Source organism: Sapajus apella, unplaced genomic scaffold, assembly GCF_009761245.1.
Source record: "Sapajus apella isolate SASKATOON/1434 unplaced genomic scaffold, GSC_monkey_1.0 scaffold3, whole genome shotgun sequence".
In the NCBI taxonomy this organism is placed as follows: Eukaryota; Metazoa; Chordata; class Mammalia; order Primates; family Cebidae; genus Sapajus; species Sapajus apella.
The window spans coordinates 66,298,435-66,317,897 of record NW_022436943.1 but is presented as its reverse complement, the minus strand read 5'-3'; the positions used below and the strand labels follow the sequence as shown (position 1 = coordinate 66,317,897).

Genomic DNA, 19,463 nt, shown 5'->3' with positions numbered 1-19,463 from the left:
GGTTGGTCATTCGGGGCTCAGGACTGCACACGCCGCCCCCGCCCCTCACACACACAGCACAGAGGGCACCACGCCCCGGGGCACACACTTTATTGGGGTTGGAGCCAGCACTAGAGGCCTGTGCCCGGGAGCTGCACTCGCACCGGGAGCAGCACCTGCAGCTGCTCAGCCGGTGGCCACTGGGCCTTGGTGACGAAAAAGAGGCGGAAGTGCTCCAGGCGCGTCTCCTGGAACTGCGTGGGGCTGTACTCAGGCCCGTCCGTGGGCCGCAGCAGTGACAGGTACCTCTCCTGCTCCAGCAGGCCACGGCTCAGCAGCGCCTGGGCCAGGCCGGGCTGCACCGCCTCCAGCTGCTGCTGCACGGCTGGGAACAGGTCCACCTCGTGCAGGTCAAACACCAGCGGCTTCCCGTACCTGCCCCAGAAGGCTGATGAGGCGGGGTGGGGCTGGGGGTGGGGTGGGTGTACCTGACGCCCTGCCTGCCTCACCGCAGAGCCCCCAGAAGAGCCAGTCGCATCCTCTCCGGCCTCAGGTGCTCTGGGTTCACTGTGTCCACGTAATTGGTGTCCTGGTAGCGCAGGAAGGTAGCCGCCTGGCCTGAAGGGTCAATGACGAGAGGCCACCTGGGGACAGCACGAGGTCAGTGCTGTCTGTCCAACCCCAGCTCGCCCACGTCCAGCCTGGAGCACTGACCGGCCGTCCGCTTGGATGCGGTTGCCCACGTCCTTCATCAGCACGTCATGCAGCTCCGTGACCTGGCACTTCAGCCCCTGCGCCTCTTCTTCCCCTGGCGGGGTGGCAGAGTGCAGCTGACAGGCAAGCCCAACGCCGGACCCCACCCTGTGCTGTGCCTCCCAGGCCCCAGCCGGCGCCCCATGCCAGGCCCACCGTCCTGCGTCTGTTCCCGCAGCGCCAGCCTGGCCAGAGCCAGCGCCTCCTCAGCCTTCCGGGCCTCCTGCTGCAGCCTGTCCACCTGGTCCTCTGCATCCTTGATGGCCTGGAGGAGGGGGCCATGCTGACCCTCACTTGTCCTATCCCACACTCTGGCTGGGGAAGGCTCCTGCCTGGCCTCCTCCCCACCCCACCCCAAGGAGGCTGTCGTTGGCTGGTGACTCCTCATGTTTGAGAGGGAAAAATCCTGGGCCTGGGAGGGAGGAGCCCTGGGCTGGTGTGGAACAAGGAGGGCTGTTGAGGCACAGCAAGTCCGCTGCGGCCCCCACCTGCAGTGTCAGCTCCGTCTTGTCCATGCGCCTCCACTCACACTGGTCGTGCTCCGAGATCCTCCGGCTCAGCTCGCAGTAGGCCTGCTGCAGCTGGGTGGGCATATGGGCAGGCCCTGGCAAGGCTGGCCCTGGTGAGGCCGGCCAGTGCCTTCTGACCAGGTCACTTCCTCTCCTAGCTCTTCCCCTGGGTGCCCGTCCACCCGGCTCCCCCACCTCCCCACCCACCTGGCTCCTCCCTGAGGTCACACTCACCTCCTTGTGGCACTGTTGCTGCTCCCTGGCCAGCTGTTGGACCTTGAGGGTCATGCTAGGGAACGGGAACGAGCTGGGGCAGAGGTTCCCGCCAGCATCCCCCATCTATGCTCCCCGCCAGTGCTCTCCGCCAGCACCTCCCACACCCCTCCTGCCCGCCACACCACTCAGCCTCAGCCTCCTTGTGCCGCTGGGCCTCCTGGGCCCGGTGCTGCTGCTCTGCCTCCATGTTCTGCAGCATGGCCTCTGTGAGGCTCAGGTCCCACGAATGCAGCACGCTCACCACCGCATCCAGCGAGGCCACCTATGACAGATGACATTTGTCGGGCACTCAGGGTGCCTGTGTTCCAAGTCTCAGCCTGGAGAGGAGCTGTTGCTCTTCCGTTTGGGAGAAAGGGCGCCATTGTGCAGAAAGGCCTCCGTGCTCACAGCTGGTGCGTGGTAGGCCCTTTGCGTGCAGCTATCCCCAAAGCCCAGGCCACCGGGAATTCTCCTGGGCTCCCTGACCAAGTCCAAGCAGGAACCTGCTCCTGCGGCTGGGCCTCCAAGGGCTGCCTTCCCCCTCACGGCCCCCAAGGACCCGGCCCAGGCTTCCTGCCTCTACTGGACTCAAGCACACGCCTGCGGCCTTGGCTGCCACTGCTGCTTCCCGGGCAGGCGGCTGGCCCGCAGGACGTGCGCAGCGCGGCTCCCTCTGTGGTCCCCTGCAGATCTCTGCCTGCATGACACAGCCCCTGGGGCTGCTGCTGCCTCTCACCCTATGGAGTCCCCAGCACTCCAGGAGCAAGAAGTGGGTGCAGAGAGCTGGGCTCCAAGCCCAGCCGCCCGGGGCGAGGCCCTGACTTCCTGTGCCCGGCCCTCCTTGTCTGCGGAGCCGGGGTGAGGCTCAGAGGAGTTGCAGTGAATAGTAAGAGCAGGAGCTCAGAGCAGACCCACATGCGCCTGGTGGTGGACCAGTCCCAGCCTCACCCTTGCCCAGGAAGCTGTTTGTTCATAGGTGGCTGTGTGTGAGCACTGTTTGCCCCACGCCTGCTCTGGGAAGGCAGGGCTGACCAGGGCCTGCTGTCCAGTGTGGCTGATTCCCTAATAACTGGATGGTGGTGGAAGGGGGCCAGGCAGTGGCTGAGAAGGGCCAGGTGGTACAGGGAGACTCTTGTACTCAGAATTAGGCCTGGGAAACAGTTGGGGCCCAAGGAGCTGTCGGCTGGAGAGCAGAGGCCTGGGAGAAGGAGAGCAGGTGGCTGAAGGTGGGCGCCACAGCCAAGAACAGACCAGGAAGGTGTGGGCAGGCTTGGCGGCGGGGCCAGACAGAGGTGACAGACACGGGCCACGGAGCAGGCAGCGGCACCGCATCGGGGTGAGCAGCGGCGTTCCCACAGAGCGAGGCGTTCGTGAGGCGGAGGGAGGAAGACAGGCTGAGGGGAAAGAGATGGAAAGATGAGTTCCCCGCAGCTCTTCCAGGGAGACTGGCCACAGACACATGCAGACAGGGAGATGGAACAGCAGAATGGGAAGAACTCGCAGATGTGGGGAGGCACGGGGCAGAGGAGACCAGAGGGAGAGAAGCAGTGGCACAGCGCGCAGCGTGGCCTCAGGTGACCGCCATCCTGGCTGACAGGTGCCAACCCAAGCGCTCACCTACAGATGCAGGGGCAGAGATGGACAGAAGGGGCTGGGTAGTGGCCTGCAGGTCCGCGGGAGGCCAGGGGCACACAGGCGCCGGTAAACTCACCTCCGCAGCCACCTGATGGGTCCACAGGCCAATGACAGCCTGAGGACCAGCCCTGTGCTGACTGCTTCACAGCAGCTAGGACCAGAATTTCAAAGCCCACCAGGGCCAAAATCAAAATGTTACACAGACATTTGCTTTAAACAGAGCGCAAATATGCATATTTCTAGACGTTTAGACACTGCTTGCTTTGCATATGCTGCAAAACTGAACCCAACATCTGCGGGTGAGACAAACCCTGGGGCTACAGAAGCCTTCAGGCGGGGCTGCCCCCTGCCGAGCGGCTTCGCCTAGGTGCCAAGCCTCCGTGAAAACCTAAGAACCGCCAGAGTACAGCTCACTGCGTGCCACTGCCCTCTCCTGGCCCTGTCTTTTCCTCCGTCAGCCCCCAAATCCTCCAGCTTCTGAGCCTCATTCCCCTGCAGCCACAGGGGCTCCTTCCTGTCCCCCTGGGGGTCTTACACTGGCTAGTCCTCCTGTCTGGAAGCCCCTCAGACGTTCACAGCTGTCATTCCCTCACCGCCGAGTTTTCCCTTGGACATCACCTCAGCAAAGCCCACTTTGGCCACCTTTCTTAAAATTCCATCCCAGCCCTGCCCGCCCTGGTAGCCTGGTATGTCCACTGCACTATGAATTGTGACAGAAGGGACTTTGTTTTGCTCAAGGATGTGCCCCAAGCACCTGGAACAGCACCCAGCACAGGCCTTCTGTCGGCTGGTCCCATGGCTGAGTTAATAATGAGCGGATGAGTTCAGCAGTTCCTAGGTCCGCGTACACCTAATTGTTTTGGCAGATAAATGGGTACACAGGAGAGACGATCACATAGACATATTCATTTGTGCACATTTCTCTGCACATTCATTTGTCAATGGCTGCCTACATTTGTAAATATAAATTTACAAATATGAACGTGGGTGGGTGAGTGAAGGAATTTATGAATATGCAAATGTAATCGTCACTCTGGGGTCCTAAGGACAGTAACATCAGAGCAAGGGTGACTTCAGCGTCGCTTAAAATCATCTCAATCCCTGAAATCGGCAAAATGACTCCAGACTGTTGGTACCCCCAATACATGGCAAAAGCTAAATCCTCAGTGAAAAAAGAGTGAAAAATACCTTCGTAGGCTTCAAATTATTCCTACCAATAAAATATATGACAAGGCCAGGCAAGGTGGCTCATGCCTGTAATCTCAGCTGTAATCTCAGCACTTTCGGAGGCTGAGGCATGCAGACTGCTTGAGCCCAGGAGTTCAAGACCAGCCTGGCCAACATGGCGAAACCCCGTCTCTACTAAAAATACAAAAATGAGCCGATGTGGTGCGTGGGTAACCCCCCATATAGGCACCGAGGAATGAGAGCTAAGCAGAGCCCTGGCACAGTTAGGGCTTGAGGAATATCTCACTTTATAGTGTTACTACTCAGCTATTTCCTTTTATATAATCCTTTACATAATCATATATTAGTTTATAGAATTAGGGCTTGAAGAATCCCTTTATATAATCCTCTCTATATAATCATTAATCGTTGATAGTATGAGTGCCTGAAGAATATTTCCCTACATATATACCTATAATTATACCTTAGTTCATAATCGGAGGAATGCCTAGAGTGGACACAGTACAGAGCATGAATTAAGGAATAAGCAGCTTATCATCAGAGGAATGCCTGGAGCAGACACAGTGCAGAGCATGATTTAAGGGAAAACAGTTACACCAGGACAAGAACCCACGGCCCAGGCGGCAGCGTTCAGTATCGTAAAGATACCCGCTGTATGGCAGGCTTGGGGCGAGAGCCACTCCTCCTGATGAAGGAGTTGTAGGACCTTGCTCCAGTTCTTGAGGAAGGCTGCCCTCAGACCGGCAATCCACCTTGGTGACTGTGAACTTTATCAGCTCTTGCTACTGTGCTGCTCGAAAAGCATCTTCCCATAGAACCCATTGGAAGCCGCCAGAAGGTGGCGGTAACCCTGACAGCTCTGTCACTGCTGTGTGACTTAAGGCATCCTCCTATAAATCTTCTTAGAAGTAGTTTCCCAGCCGGGCGTGGTGGCTCACGCCTGTAATCCCAGCACTTTGGGAGGCTGAGGCGGGTGGATCACGAGGTCAAGAGATCGAGACCATCCTGGTCAACATGGTGAAACCCCGTCTCTACTAAAAATACAAAAAATTAGCTGGGCATGGTGGCGCGTGCCTGTAGTCCCGGCTGAGGCAGGAGAATTGCCTGAACCCAGGAGGCGGAGGTTGCGGTGAGCCAAGATTGTGCCATTGCGCTCCAGCCTGGGTAACAAGAGCGAAACTCCGTCTCAAAAAAAAAAAAAAAAAGTAGTTTCCCATAGATATAAGTATTGCACACTGCACCCTCTTCACTGCACACAGCCCACCTTCAAGCCTCGGTGACCTAATGGGGGTGGACCCCTTACTGCACACGGCCCTTGCCTTCGTGGGAACAGGCCCCTTGCTGCGCACTGTCCACCTCCTGGCCTAGGTGACCCCATGTTTTATTGCTCACCACCTGCCCCCTAACCTATACACAATAAATACGCTTCTGGACATTCGGGGCCTCACCTGACTACGCTTATAGGTGGCGTGGCCCCCCAAGCCCAGCTGCGTTTTCCTTGTACTTCTGTGTCCTGTCTCTTTATTTCTTGGACCCTGCGCCTCAGCACAGCATACGGCACACCCCACAACCCTGTGGGGCCCTCAGCCCTACAGTGGTGCAGCACGCTGGTAGTACCAGCTAGTCCAGAGGCTGAGGCACAAGAATCACTTGAACCTGGGAGGCAGAGGTTGCAGTGAGCTGACATCATGCCACTGCACTCCAGCCTGGGTGACAGAGGGAGACTCTACCCAAAAAAATAAAAAAGGAACAGGAAAATACAAGACAATATAAACAAAAATCTACAGAAACTACAGATTATAAAAATAGTTCCTTGAGGGATCAGGATATTAAAGTTATCTACAGATTTTCAAATAACTATATTTACTCTGCTCAAAAGAGAGACTAGATTAAGAATTTTAGCAGAGAACTGGAACCAAATAAAATTTTAGACATGAAAACCAAAATTAAGAACAAAGTGCATGAGTTTAATAACTACCTGAAGAGAGAATTAGTAAACTGGAAAATATGTCATAAGAAAATATGCAGAATAAACTCAAAAGGATGGAAAATACAGAAAAGAGGGTAAAAAACTGTGGTAGTTATTGATGCTGATCATCAAACATGTCCATCCCTCCACCTTCTAGACACAGCATAGGATTACACTTCCTGATCAATTTGTGGTTACGTGGAGCCAAATGACTAGATCCAACCAATAAGCTGTAAGTAGAAGTGTTTGTGCCAGACCCTTCTGAACACTTTCCCTCTGGTATACTGACCAACAATATTCAAGATGGTGGTTGCTTTGTCAGCCTGGGTCCCTAAAAGGCTACAGTTAGCAGAAGCTCTCTGTTAACCCTCAGTGGACATGTAGCATAAGTCAAAAATAAACTCATTTTGTTTTATGCCATTGAGATTTGGAGACTGCATGTTCCACAGCACATCTGTATTAGTCTGCTCTCCCATTGCTATAAAGAACTACCTGAGACTGGGTAATTTATAAAGAAAAGAGGTTTAATTGGCTCACAGTTCTGCAGGCTGTACAGGAAGCATGGCTAGGGAGACCTTAGGAAACTTACAATCATGGCAGAAGGCTAAGGGGAAGCAGGCACATTTTATATGGCTAGAAAAGGAGGAAGAGAGAGTTGGGGAGGTGCTGCACACTTCCAGATCTCATGAGAACTCACCACCATGAGAAGAGCATGGAGAAATCCACCCCCATGATCCAATCACCTCCCAGCTGGCCCCTCCTCCAACACGGAGGATTACAATTCAACATGAGATTTGGGTGGGGACACAGAGGCAGACCATGTCAACACCCTAGTCTATCCTGGTTGATACAGAAATGTAGAGGCTATGGTGAGACCTACCAAATACATATTTGGAGAGTGAGGATAAGGACAGAAACAAAGAGGTGATGACTGAGAACTTTCCAAAACTCACTCATGGGGAAAAATCAAAACAAAGCAAGGTGGGAAGACTAGCTTTTAACTGGTGTAAGACTTGTTGTAAAGCTACTGTAGTCAAGACCTGAGTATTGACACAGGGTAGATCCACAGACCTATGGAACAGTACAGCCATCCCAGAATAGAGCTATGAATATACAAACCCTTGACTTAGGGCACAGGTGATGGTGTGGAGTGAGGAAGGTAGTCTTTCACAAAGACTGTGGGTGCTCTCAGGACAATTGTGCATCCATTTGAGGAATAAAGCTTGAACATGACCTTTATTTAATGTTCAAAGACAGACCAAAATAACATACAAAAATCTATTAGAGTGGATGATGGTTCTGAATGTGAAGGATTTAGAAGACTGTGCAATAAAATATCTTTATGTCCTTGGGAGAAGGGAGGGACTTCCTTAACTGACATGAAAACGCCAACCACAAATGAAAAGAAGGATAAAATTTACTACAGTAAAACAAAATTTTCCATCAAATTATAACATTAAGAGAGTGAAAAGCAAGTAAGATAGAAGACACCTATAATACATACGACTGATAAAGAGTGTGATCTAGAATATATAAATAAGGTCCATAGAGCAATAAAGAAGATAAATCAGGCAACCCAGAGAAAAGTGGTCGCTAATGTGAACAGGCAGTGCTTAAACATATATAACCAAAAGGCCAATATGCCTGAGTTCTCACTTTCATTAATTGGCAAGAAAATGCAAGGTAAAACTGCAATGAGATACCACTACACATCCACCATTAAAAAACACTGGCATAAAAAACACTGGCATAGACCAGGCGTGGTGGCTCACACCTGTAATCCCAGTACTTTGGGAGGCTGAGGCAGGTAGATCACCTGAGGTCAGGAGTTCGAGACCAGCCTGACCAACATGGAGAAACCCTGTCTCTACTAAAAATACAAAATTAGCCAGGCATGGTGGCACATGCCTGCAATCCCAGCTATTTGGGAGGCTGAGGCAGGAGAATCACTTGAACTCGGGAGGCAGAGGTTGTGGTGAGCCGAGATCACACCATTGCACTCCAGCCTGGGCAACAACAGCAAAACTCCATATCAAAACAACAACACTGGCAATCACAATGTCTGTGAGAGCATGATGAGGCAGTGTGACTGTAACGTATCATCAGTGGGAGTGGATAAACTGGTACAACCATTTTGGGAAACTGTGCACATGTGTACCAAGAGACATACACAAGAATGTTCATAGCAGCATCATTACAGCCAAAGCCTGGAAACAAACTGAACATTCATTAGCAGTAAAATGGAAAATATGTTACAGATATTTATATAAAGTCTCCATAACAAAGGGCGTGAATGAACTACAGTTACAGACAAGACTGAATCTCACAAATACAGCCCGAAATAGAAGCAGCCAGATACCAACGAACAGCTGCCATATAAATCATTTCCATAAAGCTCAGAAACAGTGAAGCAAAGCTATATTATTTAGGCATTCATGCTTAGGAATGAATGGATGAATGAATAAATGTGGGATGATTTGAAGATGTAATAAAGAATAAGGCAAAGAAAAGAAAGTAAGCACTGACAAGCCCACAGCCAACACATACCGAATGGGCAAAAGCTGGAAGCATTCCCCTTCAAAACGGGCACAAGACAAGGATGCTGTCTCTCACCATTCCTATTCAACATAGTATCGGAAGTCCTAGCCAGAGCAATCAGGCAATATAAAGAATTAAAAGGCATCCAAATAGGATGAGAGGAAGTCAAACTGTCTGTTTGCAGACACCATGATTCTATATCTAGAAAACCACATAGTCAGCCCAAAAGCTCTTTCAGGTGCTAAACAACTTCAGAAAAGTTTTAGGGTACAAAATAAATGTACAAAAGTAACTAGCATTCCTATATACTAGCAACAGCCAAGCCGAGTGCCAAATCAGAAAGGCAATCCCACTCACAACTGACACAAAAAGAATAAAATACTTAGGAATACAGCTAACTAGGGAGGTGAAAGATCTCCACAATGAGAGTTAGGAAACACTGCTCAAAGAAATCAGAAAAGACAAAAACAAATGGAAAAACATCCCATTCTCATGGATAGGAAGAATCAATATCATTAAAATGGCCATACTGCCCAAAGCAATTTACAGATTCAACGCTATTCCTATCAAACTATTATACCAAGCATATTATTCAAAGGACTAGAAAATACTATTTTAAAATTCACATGGAACCAAAAAGGAGCCTGAATAGCCAAGGCAATCCTAAGCAAGAAGAACAAAGCTGAAGACATCGTGTTACCAGACTTCAAACTATACTACAGGGCTACAGTAACCGAAACAGTATGGTACTGGTATAAAACAGGCATATAGATCAATGTAACAGAATAGAGAGCCCAGAAACAAGGTTGCATACATATGTACAATGACCTGATCTTCAACAAAGCTGACAAAAACAAGCAATGGGGAGAAGACTCCATAGTCAATAAACGGTGCTGGAATAACTGGCTAGCCATGTGCACAAGATTGAAGCTGGACCCCTTCCTTACATCATATATAAAAATCAACTCACGATGGATTAAAGACTTAAATGTAAAACTCAAAACTATAAAAACCCTGGAAGACAACCTAGGCAATATCATCCTGGACGTAAGAACAGGCAAAGATTTCATGACAAAGACACCAAAAGCAATCACAACAAAAGCAAAAATTGACAAGTGGCATCTAATTAAACTTAAGAGCTTCTGCACAGCAAAAGAAACTATCATCAGAGTAAACAGACCACCTACAGAATGGGAGACCACATCCGCAAACTGTGCATCTGACAAAGGTCTAACATCCAGCATTTATAAGGATCTTATACAAACTTACAAGAGAAAAACAACCCCACTAAAAAGTGAATGAAGAAAATGGGGCTGGTCTGAGTGCAGTGGTGTTTACAATTCGACCAGTTATAGATTTCTTTATTACTTCTCCACTCCCACTGCTTCACTTGACTAGCCTAAAAAATAAAAATTAAAAAAAAAAATGAACAGTTTTCAAAATAAGACATGCATGTGGCCAGCAAGCATATGGAAAAAAAACCCTCAATATCACTAATTATTAGAGAAATGCAAATCAAAACCACAATGAGATACCATCTCACAGCAGCCATAAGGGCTATCATAAAAAGAAAATAACAGATGCTGGTGAGGTTGTGGGGAAAAGGTCACACACACCGGGGGTGGGAGTGTGAATTAGTTCAGCCCATGTGGAAAGCAGTATGGCAAGTCCTCAAAGACCACAAAGCAGAACTACCATTCAACCACAAATCCTGTTACTGGGTAAATACGCAGAGGAATAGAAATCATTGTATCATAAAGACACATGCACATGAATATTCACTGCAGCACTGTTCACAATAGCAAAGACGTGGACTCAACCTAAATGCCCATCAGTGACAGATTGGATAAAGAAAATGTGGCACATGCACACCATGGAATATTAGGCAGCCATGAAAAGGAACGAGATTGCTGGAATTCACTCGGGGTGGCTGACAAAATATTACAGAAAATGTTATGGAAAGTTGTAGATTAGTCTCAAACCTTTAGGAAGGCCAAAAGTTTTCCCTGGGGCAGGCCAAAGGTGGCCGGCCAGCCGGTCAGTCCATTACCAGGGAAGGGGGAGGGAGGATAAAAGGCTTCCTAGCTTAAACCCGTTTACCTCACATCCCTTTGTCTCTACATTAACTGTTTACTCATGTAAACTTTGTGCTGGATGGTCCTCTCAGGGGGAGATCAAAGGAGAATTACCCGTTAACACTGTTTACTCTGGGCCCAGAACCTAAAGTTTTTATCATTCGTATAACCACTGTTTTAACCATGTTAATTATCCACAGGTGTGTTGACTTAGAACCTGTTTGCAATCTTTTACTGAATAAATATAACCAAGGAGAGGAGGCCGGGTGCGGTGGCTCACGCCTGTAATCCCAGCACTTTGGGAGGCTGAGGCGGGTGGATCACGAGGTCAAGAGATCGAGACCAACCTGGTCAACATGATGAAACCCCGTCTCTACTAAAAATACAAAAAATTAGCTGGGCATGGTGGCACGTGCCTGTAATCCCAGCTACTCAGGAGGCTGAGGCAGGAGAATTGCCTGAACCTGGGAGGCGGAGGTTGCGGTGAGCCGAGATCGCGCCATTGCACTCCAGCCTAGGTAACAAGAGCGAAACTCCGCCTCAAAAATAAATAAATAAAATAAAATAATAATAGCTACCATTTCTTGAGAACTGACTCCATACCAGGAATTGCACCAAGGAATTTCATTATCTCATGAATCTTCATAAAGCAGGTTATCAGTCCCATTTCTGAACATATGGAAACTGAGATTCAACTAAGCTTCAGAACTTGCCAAAGTTCCGTCTGTAAGTGGAAGAACTGGAACAGATGGAAAACGAATGAACAGATAAGAGAATAATATAATGAGTGAACTTCTGAGTGTCTTAATGAATCGGCAATAAATGATAAATGAATGGGTGAATTAATGAATTAAACTATAAGAGAATGAAGATTAATTGAATGATCTGATTAAATGATGACGGGATACATGAAAAACTAAAAGTTGAATGGGCAAATGAGGTAAACAAATGGTTAGTTGGGCAAGTGGATGGATGAATTGATGGATGAATTGATTGTCCAACAAAATGTTTCAGTGCCTGTCACGCGTCCACCAAGACACATGACATTGGACCTATGATTACAGGGTGACCGCAACACAGTCCCTCCTGGCTTCCTCATAATTTTCTGTCAAGTAAACAGCATAAACCTGCGTATGAATGGATGAGCGGATGTCTGAATGAACAGTAGATAAATGAATAATTATTTAAACATGGTATAAGGTTGGAATTGGCACATTAATGAGTGAATAGGCTGCTAAGTCTATAAATAAATGATTCATGGATGGACCTGGTGGCTCACGCCTGTAATCCCAGCATTTTGGGAGGCCAAGGTGGGTGGATTACCCACAGTCAGGAGTTCGAGACCAGTCTGGCCAATGCGACGAAACCCCGTTGCTACTAAGCATACAAAAAAAACCAAATTAGCTGGGCATGGTGGTGCATACCTGTAGTCCCAGCTACTCAGGAGGCTGAAGCAGCAGAACTGGATGAACCCAGAGGCAGAGGTTGCAGCGACAGTGTACCACTGCACTGCAGCCTGGGCGACAGAGCAAGACTTCATCTCTAAACACATCAATAAATGACTCAGGAGTTAATAAGATAATTATGAATTGATGAAAGAGCAAGCCAATGCCTGGGGCCAGACTGGATGAAGTGGGTCAGTGTATGGACGCCATGATCAGTGAGTGGTGGAGCAATGGTGGACAGCGAGATTCAGCTCTTCCACGTCATTTCTGAGATTCTGTCTGTCTCACCAGTCACTGAGAGACAGCAAAATCCCCCGCTACCCTTGTGTCTGTTTTCTTTTGTTTATTTGTTTTGAGACAGAGTTTTGCTCTTCTTGCCCAGGCTGGAGTGCAGTGGCTCGATCTCAGCTCACTGCAGCCTCCGCCTCCTGGGTTCAAGAAATTCTCCTGCCTCAGCCTCCTGAGTAGCTGGGATTACAGGTGTGTGCCAACATGCCCGTCTAATGCTGTATTTTTAGTAGAGACAGGGTTTCACCATGTTGGTCAGGTGGGTCTCGAACTCCCAACCTCAGGTTATCCGCCTGCCTTGGCCTCTTCCAAGTGCTGGGATTACAGGCATGAGCCACCACACCTGGCCTATTGAGTCTGTTTATTTCTACTTGTAGTTCTTTTTTTTTTTTTTTTTTTTTTTTTTGAGACGGAGTCTTGCTCTGTCGCCCAGGCTGGAGGGCAGTCTTGGCTCACTGCAGTTTTGGTTCACTGCAACCTCCACCTCCTGGGTTCAAGCAATTCTCCTGCCTCAGCTTCCCAAGTAGCTGGGACTACAGGTGAATGCCACCATGCCCAGCTAATTTTTTGTATTTTTAGTACAGACAGGGTTTCATCATGGTGGCCAGGCTGGTCTCAGTCTCTTGAGTTCGTTATCCCCCGCCCCTAGCCTCCCAAGTAGCTGAGATTACAGGCATGCGCCACCACGCCCAGCTAATTTTTTTGTATTTTTAGGAGATAGCGTTTCTCCATGTTGGTCAGGCTGGTCTCGAACTCCTGATCTCAGGTGATCTGCCGGCCTCAGCCTCCCAAAGTGCTGTGATTACAAGCGTGAGCCACCACACCTGGCCAAAAATCTGGTTTTAAAAATTGATTTAACTGCTTTGCTAAACTGAAGGGATTTTCAAGAGTGGCCTCATTTTCTGTTTAAAATTCCTCACCTCAGTACTTCTTAGAGGCGCACCCACAAATCCAGCTGTCTCAGAAGGACTTTTCTAAGAGGGTACATGTTAGACACTTACTGTTTAGAAGGAAAAGGGAAATTGTTCATGCCCTTCTTACATTATTTTTTTCCTCAAGTTGGATAAGGATTTAAGGGAGCATTGGGTTCAGCTCCTTCATGACCCCCAGATTCCCTTTCCTCTGGCCTTCCTGTGGCCCCCTGGTCTCCGTGTCCTCTACTTTGTGAGATATATTGTAGGGGGGCAAGTCAGGGGGTCCCAGGGCTTTTCATTGGGTGAGAGCTCTTTACTAGGCTTTTAATTTTTCTTTTTACGAGAAAACATGGGTGTTAATTTATCAATTCAACGCAGAGCTTGTTACAGCTGTGCTGTGTGCCTGCTCATCAAACTCCCAGTCTTGCAAAACCATCATTAAAAGTTTCACTTTCACTGTTCCCGGGTCTCTAAGTCCATTCTTTGGGTTTAAACACTTAAATTTCACACCCGGAAGGCGGAGGTTGCAGTGAGCTGAGATCGCGCCACTGCACTCCAGCTCCACTTCGGCTGTCCTGGGAGGTGTGAGGAGGTGTCCTAGGAGGTATGCAACACCTCCTCAGGTGTTTATCTGCCATCATTATATCCTCTTTGGTGAAATGTCTCTTCGTGTCCTTGCTCACTTTATGCCTAGACTATGTTTTATTTGCTGTTGAAAATTGAGTTGTTTATATGTTCTAGACACATGTCCCTTGTCAGATGCATGGTTTGCAAATGTTTGCTCCAGACTCTGACTTGTCTTTTCCTCTTGACAAGTCTTTTACAAAGCAAACGTTTAACATTTTGATGAGGTTTATCAATTTGTTTTTTTTTTATTTTTTGGATTGTGCTTTTTGTGTTATGTCCAAGAACTTTTCGCCAAGTCCTAGGCCCCAGAGATTTTCTCCTATGCGTTCTTCTAAAAGTTTTGTAGTTTTATATTTTACATTTAAATCGATAATCCACTTTGAGTTAATCTTTTATAGGGTGTGCAGTTCAGGTCCACACTAACCCCTTTGCCTATGGACGGCCAACACTCCAGCACCATGGAGTGCATGACACCCTGGCACCCAAGAGCTCCCCCAGCACCCCCAGCTGCTGCCCCTCTCAGCTCTCCGGGCCTCCATGCCCCATGCCGGACATCCCAGCACCCCTGACTCCCACTTGAACCTCTGGACACCTCACAGTCTCCTCAGCCACTCCCTAAGCCCACCGCCTCGGCCCTGCCGCTCTCTACCAACCCAGAAAGGACACTTTGCAGACAAGGAGAAAGAAGAGAGGGGCAAGACAGGCTCCCAGGCAGTACCCACAGGAGGAGAGTCGAGGGGTGGGTCCCTAGCTGGGCAAAGGCTCTGGCAGTGGTTGAGTGGAAGCATCTCCCAGGTGTCTGCGTGGGCCTGAGGCAGAACACAGGCTCCAGGCAGCACCTCCAGATTTTCGTGGGATGTGGGGTGAGGTTGGGAGTGGGTTGGGGGAACATAATGACTGAGAGGGACTGGGGTTCAAGTTAAGTTGATTTAAGTGAAACTACGGCAGGCGAAGTTCGTGGCCTGGTTTTCCAGCCACTGCTCCAACAGGCAGATCAATCCCAGGCCCAGGACAAGTCCAGGCATGGTGTCTCCGATCTAGCCCAGGGGAGACTCTATTTTATTCTCATTCTGTTACACAGGCTGAAGTGCAGTGGGGCAATCTCGGCTCACTGCAACCTCCGCTTCCAAGTTCAAGCAATTCTGCTTCAACCTCCCGAGTAGCTGGGATTACAGGCGCCCACCACCATGCTCAGTTAATTTTTGTATTTTCAGTAGAGGCAAGGTTTCACCATGTTGGCCAGGCTACTCTCAAAATCCTGAGCTCAAGTGATCCACCGCCTCTGCCAGCCAAAGTGCTGGGATTACAGGTGTGAGGGCATGAGCCACCATGCCCAACCACACTGTCATTTTTTTTTTTTTTTATTTAATGAGACAGAGTTTCGCTCTTGTTGCCCAGTCTGGAGTGCAGTGGCACAATCTCGGCTCACTGCAACCTCTGCCTCCCGGGTTCAAGCAATTCTCCTGCCTTAGCCTTCCAAGTAGCTGGGATTACAGGTGTGTGCCACCATGCCCGCTAATTTTGTATTTTTTGTAGAGATGGGGTTTCTCTATGTTGGTCAGGCTGGTCTTGAATTTCTGACCTCAGGTGATCCGACCGCCTCAGCCTCCCAAAGTGCTAGGATTACAGGCGTGAGCCACCCCACCCGGCCCAGATTGCCATTCCTAACACAGCCTAACTCCGTGGCTGGGCCACAGAGTTCCTACCTAGAGCCTTTTCTCTGGAAAACGGGAGTGCTGAGAGTGAGGGGTTGTATTCGTGGGCCCCGTGCTTCCCCCACCACCATGAGCTCTCTGCCAACCCTGGAGTCGCCAGCCTCAGTTTGTCCATCAGTAACACCACTTCCTCAGGCAAAGCATGGAAGGAAATGACATGAAATCCGACACCAAAGGCATTCACAAAATGGGAATGGCTTCTACCTTCATTGCAGACTGAGGAAGTCAGGAGTTCTGGGAAGGGAATGGGGCACGGAGGGGCTAACTCTAGCAGGGCCACTCAGGCTCCCGACAGCTTTCAGAGCCACCGTGGGTGGGGTGAGTCTTGCCCTGCCGGGGTGTGCACCTGCTAGTCTCATACCTGCCTGGCCCACACCTCCCGCGGCCCACATCTGCCCGGCCCACACCTGGACCCCACACCTCCTGGGGCCCACACCTGCTGGCTCACACCTCCTGGGGCCCACCTCCGCCCGGCCCACACCTGGAGCCCACACCTCCCAGGGCCCACACCTCCCAGAGTCCACACCTCCTGGGGCCCACGCCTGCCTGGCCCACACCTCCCGCAGCCCACATCTGCCCGGCCCACACCTGGAGCCTACACCTCCCAGGGCCCACACCTCCCGGGGCCCACACCTCCCGGGGCCCACACTTCCCAGGCCCACACCTGCTCAGGGGTGCTCCCGTCCTCTGCGTACACCCGTGGGTCTGCTCCGAGCTTCAGAAGCACCTCCACAGCTTCCAGGTGGCCCCCAAAGGCTGCGCGGTATAGCGGCGTCCGACCGAAGGCGCCCTGCAAGACGGGCTCCTGAGCAGGGTCCAGGCCTTGTCCGGGGGAAGGAGGGCCCCGCGGGCTCTGGACCGCGCCCCCCGCGCTCGCTTCGGCCTGCAGCCCACGGCGCCCACCTTGCTGTTGGGGCTGGCACCGAGCTCAGCCAGCAGCTGGATGGCCAGGGGCTGCCCGCCCGCGGCCGCCTCGGACAGCGGCGTGTTCCCGTTGCTGTCCTGGCACTCCACCAGGGCCACGCGTCGCTGCAGCCGCCGCGCGTTGCCCGCCTCGTCGTGGCCCACGCCCTCGCGGGTCAGCAGCTGCTCCACCTGCGCCGCCCGCAGCGGTCACCTCGCCTTGCTCCGCCCACGAGCCGCGCCCACGCCCCGCGCCCCCCTCCACGCGCCCCGCCCCCTCCCGCTCCCCCACCCCGGCCCCGCCCCTACCCACGCGCCTCGCTCCGCGCCCCGCCCCACCAGTCAGCCCCGCCCACGAGCCACGCCCCCACGAGCCACGCCCACCAGTCAGCCCCGCCCACGAGCCACGCCCCCCCCGCTCCCCGCCCCGGCCCCGGCCCTGCCGACCTCCTTCAGCACCGCCCGGATCTCGCTCAGGTCCCCGTCGAAGGCGGCATCCAGCAGGCGGCGGCGGCGCTGCAGCTCCTCCCGCCGCTCCCGCTGCGCCGCCTCCTCCTGCTCGCGCCGCCGCCGCGCGGCCTCCTGCTCCCGGCGCACCAGGGCCAGATAGGCCTGCAGGTTCCCGCCGCGCGCCCCGAGGTCACTGTCCACGCCTCGGAGGTCCCGGCCCAGCCTGGGCTCCACCCCGCACCCTGCCTCCTGCCCGGGCCCCGGGGGTCGCGACCGCCCGTCCTCACCTCCCTCTGCAGCTTCTCCATCTGCTCCAGGTACTCCCGGCGCTCCTCCCGGCGGCGGGCGAGCTCCCTCCTGGCCCGGAGCTGCCGGAAGGCGCCCTGGATCGCCCTGGCCGCTCGGTCCTCTGCGGCCGGCCCTGGGGAGGGGAGACGGCTCGTGGGGGCGCTTCTCGTCCCCAGCCACGCCTGCTGCGCCCCTGGGAGTGGAGCCGGCCCAGACCCCGCCCCCAGAAGGACCCAAACGGTTCCCAAAGCCGCCAGATGCCGCCGAGCGAATACGCGCCTGCAGAGGCCACACGAGGAGGCTGCGTGAAGGCCGGGGCGGAGAGGGGACCCAGGTCTGCGGGAACCCCCCGGGCCCCGCGCGCCTCCGGGGATCCTGTGAGCTCCGCCGAGCCCGCAGCTCCGCAGCTCAGGAGCCCCGAGGAACGGCGAGGAAGCAGCCCTGTCCCCCACAGGACTCGCCTCCCCTGAAAGCCGGAGGCCTCTCCTGCATCCAGGCCCCAGCGGGCAAAGGCTGGGCTGGCCGGGAGACCCCTGGCCTGGGAGGTCTCATCACAGCCCCACTGGACTCAGAAGAGGGCACGGAGTCCAGGGCCCCAGAGGGAGCACCATTCTCTCTGGACTCGGCCTCGCCCCCACCCCCGCCCCATGGCAGCTGCCACCGAGCTCTGAGCCGTAGCCTAGAGCCGCCTTGCAGGGAGGAAGGGGGCGGAGGAGAGGCCTTTGGGCCCAGCCCTGCCCTCGGCTGCCTCGTGAAGTCAGGGCACCATGCAGCCTCCCCGGGCCTCGGAGCTGTAACACGGAACGGTACTGGCAGCTTTCTAAGGGTCTAGTAATGGGCGCTTGGGGCGCCTCCCCCACAGTGAACGTCAGCGTGCGCCCAGTGGGTGTGACTTGTACCAGGGCACACAGGGTGCCGGGCGAGGCTGTCGGGCCACGCGGGCACCCAGCAGGGAGCCACAGCCGTGCAGGCCGCCACGGGAGCCCAGGCCAGAAGCAACCAGGCAGCTCAGCTGGGTCCACAGGTGATCCCGCTCGGCAGCCAAGGACTCTGATTCCCACAGCCAGGCTCCCAGGAGCATGGACAGGATGGCGGGATGAGGAGAGACCTAGAGGCCCAGAAGACCAGGGCACGGACCGGAGCCGCCAGAGGGGGCGGGGCGGAGAGTGGAGTGACGTGGGAGAATCACAGTGGATGACAGTAAAGGGAGAGCCGCCAGCAGCTGGGAGGGCGGGACAGAGCGGAGGTGGACAGAGATAATACAGTCCTGAGAATAACGTGTGTCTAGGACGCAGAGACCTCGGTGCAAATAAAGAGCAAACACTCAAGATAAAATCCAGGAAATCCTGAAAGCAATCTTAGGACAAAAGCGGCAAAAAGAAAAATATCAGAAAACAAAGGGCATGAACAACAGGCATCAGACGCAACTCGCTGAATTTGCGCCTCAAAACAAAACGTTTTTCAAGCCCGGAAGGAGAAAAGGCGAAGCGCCTGTGAGAGGAAAGTCCGGCTTTCCTGAGGCCTTTCTTTTCTTTTTGACACAGGATCTCACTCTATCACCCAGATGGAGCACAGTGGTGCAGTCTCTGCTCACTGCAGCTCCCACCTCCCGGGCTCAGGCAATTTTCCCACCTCAGCCTCCCCAGTAGCTGGGACCACAGGCACATGCCTGTGGACCACGCCCACCTCCCAAGGCCCTTTCCAGAAACACTAAGTGTTAGAAGAAAATGAAGCAGTGTCCACAAAATTCTGCAGGGAAAACAGTAGGCCAGGAACACTCTGGCTGTGCAACAGGGATGGTGAGAAGACTCTGTGGTTCTGCAGAGGAGACGGCGGGAGGAGTCCGTGGTTCTGCAGAGGAGACGGCGGGAGGAGTCCGTGGTTCTGCAGAGGAGACGGCGGGAGGAGTCCGTGGTTCTGCAGAGGAGACGG

At 52.6% G+C, this 19,463-nt stretch overlaps 1 protein-coding gene across 3 annotated transcripts in view; it reads right to left on the bottom strand.

Moving 5' to 3' along the window:
• Positions 1-19: 19 nt before the first annotated feature.
• IQANK1 (IQ motif and ankyrin repeat containing 1) overlaps positions 20-19,463 on the bottom strand; it is a 54,153-nt gene continuing 34,709 nt past the window's right edge. Inside the window, exons 4-14 of one of the 3 annotated variants that reach the window (XM_032255561.1) lie at positions 17,531-17,664; positions 17,241-17,405; positions 16,794-16,985; positions 16,555-16,680; positions 1,640-1,779; positions 1,476-1,530; positions 1,221-1,313; positions 889-997; positions 694-787; positions 489-623; positions 20-414 (exon numbers count right to left, since the gene is read on the bottom strand). In XM_032255561.1, the coding sequence (XP_032111452.1) occupies positions 111-414; positions 489-623; positions 694-787; positions 889-997; positions 1,221-1,313; positions 1,476-1,530; positions 1,640-1,779; positions 16,555-16,680; positions 16,794-16,985; positions 17,241-17,405; positions 17,531-17,664 (1,547 nt within the window). In that variant the 3' untranslated portion in view covers positions 20-110. Of the gene's footprint in view, positions 624-693; positions 788-888; positions 998-1,220; positions 1,314-1,475; positions 1,531-1,639; positions 1,780-16,554; positions 16,681-16,793; positions 16,986-17,240; positions 17,406-17,530; positions 17,665-19,463 lie in introns of all 3 variants that reach the window. The other 2 variants (XM_032255569.1, XM_032255551.1) reach the window with 2 other exon arrangements.